General features: G+C 35.3%; 1 protein-coding gene across 1 annotated transcript in view; it reads left to right on the forward strand.

The window, feature by feature from the left end:
- The window catches only part of SUGCT (succinyl-CoA:glutarate-CoA transferase), a 318,738-nt gene that overhangs the window by 6,053 nt on the left and 310,341 nt on the right, over nt 1-2,344 (forward strand). Inside the window, exon 5 of the mRNA XM_010001520.1 lies at nt 2,107-2,227. Coding sequence (XP_009999822.1) covers nt 2,107-2,227 — 121 coding nt within the window. The remainder of the gene's footprint in view (nt 1-2,106; nt 2,228-2,344) is intronic.

The raw sequence follows: 2,344 nt of genomic DNA on the forward strand, positions 1-2,344 counted from the left end.
TTTCCCTTCCATTTCCTTTAGCTGGTAGGTCAGTGTCTCATGCATGCTCTCTCACTTGATAAACCTATTCACACATACACATCTATATATATTTTTGTGAGTGTATATATATGTATGAATATATGCACTCTGTCTGGAGTTTTTATAAAAAAACAAAGGCCCCAAACCTCAAGAAAACCCCTCCCCATATGGAACTCCCAAAGGGTACAAATAGTTTGTTGTATCAAATCAGTAGCATCATTATTTGTTATTTTTATCCAATGTAATGACTACTTTGGCATAAATGATGTCTTCTTTCATTCTGGAGGCATAGATGTTGAGCATAGCAGTGTCTTATATGGAATACATGGTATTACAACTCAGGTCTGTCTTGTATTACTGTGTTAGTAGAGGTTAAAATACAAGTGATATGTTCGGAGGACTTGTAGGACATGCAGTGTGAAATATCAGTTAGCAGTGGACTAAAACCCTGTTGAGACTGAAAACCCCATTGAGTTTTAAGAACATGCAGTTTGTTTGGATCGGAGTCTGAATTCAGGTCTCCACAATGGCAGGACCATGGCTACCCAGGCTTGGTTTAGCGAGCATCAGAAGAAGTACTATACAGACTGCTGCTTTTGTGTATTAAAGACTATTTCCAAGTGTTGTGAAGGCTTTAGCAGCAGAGCTGGCACAGCACTTGTAGGTTATCTTGAAAATTCATGTTCATTTCTCTCTGAGAATATGTACACTGCTAAACTGGGCACATGTTGTTGTATCCTCACCATTGGCATCATCCCACATTTGTTGCCAAGTCCAGAGGCATGGTGCTTTTTATGTTACAGTACAGTATGACATGCTTTCTTCCTCAGTGGCTTGTAGTATTTGATAGTTCTTTAGTATGAGATGGACGACAACTCTCAAACCATTTTAGCCCATGCAATCACTGTAAATTGGATAGATTATAAAACCCCAGTGACAGCAATACACAAATTGTAACTGATTTTGTTTCTTGAATGAATTAAGCCAAGGCTGTAGTATTACCATTTTGAAAAGTATTTGTGTATGAACTGTGAAGGATTTAAAAAGAAAATAAAAACCCCCTAACTGTTTTTTTTTTCATAAAAGTATACTATTAAAGAACAAATAGCTTGCCTCTAGTTTGTTCCCCTTACCTTACTTTGGTGTAGTACTTTGGTGTACTTTGAGCTATTTATTTTTCTAGTAGCAAATGCTTTAGCTCTGTGGAAACCTGGGTCTTCTTAACCTCCTTGTGACAAATGCCCATGTTTTAATAACTTCCATGAAGTTATGTTCTGTTCACTTCTGTGAAATCATGAATTATCAAACCAGCCAGTTTTCCACATTGAAACCAAGCAATGCTTATTAAGAATCTGGACGCTTTCTCATTTTACTGCAGTACTACAGGTTCTTGACATAGCCAATTTATAAATACTTAAGATGTTTTAAATTACACCCTCACTGAACCATTTTATGTAAATGTTATTAATGTCTCTTCCATATATCAAACCATATGTTGTGTGCCACCTTGTCTAAGAATCAGTTTCTGTCTTTTATTTAAATACTTGCTTGCTTGGCAGCTTCTTTGGCCTTAAATTCAGCTGAATAGTGCACATGCTAGAACAAAAATGCTTTTGGTTGCTATTATGATGACAGTTGTTTGTAAAAATTAAACTTAAAAAGCAATTTAGATTTTTTTTTTTTTTTTTTTCTGAGGTAGAAAAAGGGTGAAGGATAAAGTTGCATTGTTTCTCCCACTTTTTCCTCAAACTAAGTGCAGGTATAAAAGTGGTGTTTGTTTCTGTAACCTGTCATAAAGTCTTAGGAAACTGATGTGCTACTGATAATATAATTATATTATAGTTTTGTTTAATTGCTTTAGGATTTTGATAGTAATCTTTCTAGACAGGCAGCATCCTCAATAGGTAGTTTGCAGAGAGGCACAGTCTACCAAGTCCCAAACGATCTCTGTAGATTTGAATGTTTTCTTTTGTCACAACACTAGAGCCAATTTGATTAGTGAGACTTAAATATTAAGGTATGTGAAGAATTTATCAAATTTGGAAGTTCATTAACAAATCTTGCTCATCCTTTTCTTTTCTAAAGCTTGCAGCAGTGTCTGATGTTTTTGTGGAAAACTACGTCCCTGGGAAACTGGCTGAAATGGGTCTAGGTTATGAAGACATTAAAAAGATTGCTCCTCACATAGTGTACTGTTCAATAACAGGTATTTTAGTTTCAATTACTTGTGTTCATTATTTCCTTTGTTCCAGTCAATTTGCTATAAAAGTCATGTGATTATATGGGAGTATATTATTGTGAAGTCAGACAAGATACATGGAAA

The sequence above is a fragment of the Chaetura pelagica genome, unplaced genomic scaffold (genome assembly GCF_000747805.2).
Source record: "Chaetura pelagica isolate M959 unplaced genomic scaffold, ChaPel_1.0 scaffold7, whole genome shotgun sequence".
NCBI classification, from domain to species: domain Eukaryota; kingdom Metazoa; phylum Chordata; class Aves; order Apodiformes; family Apodidae; genus Chaetura; species Chaetura pelagica.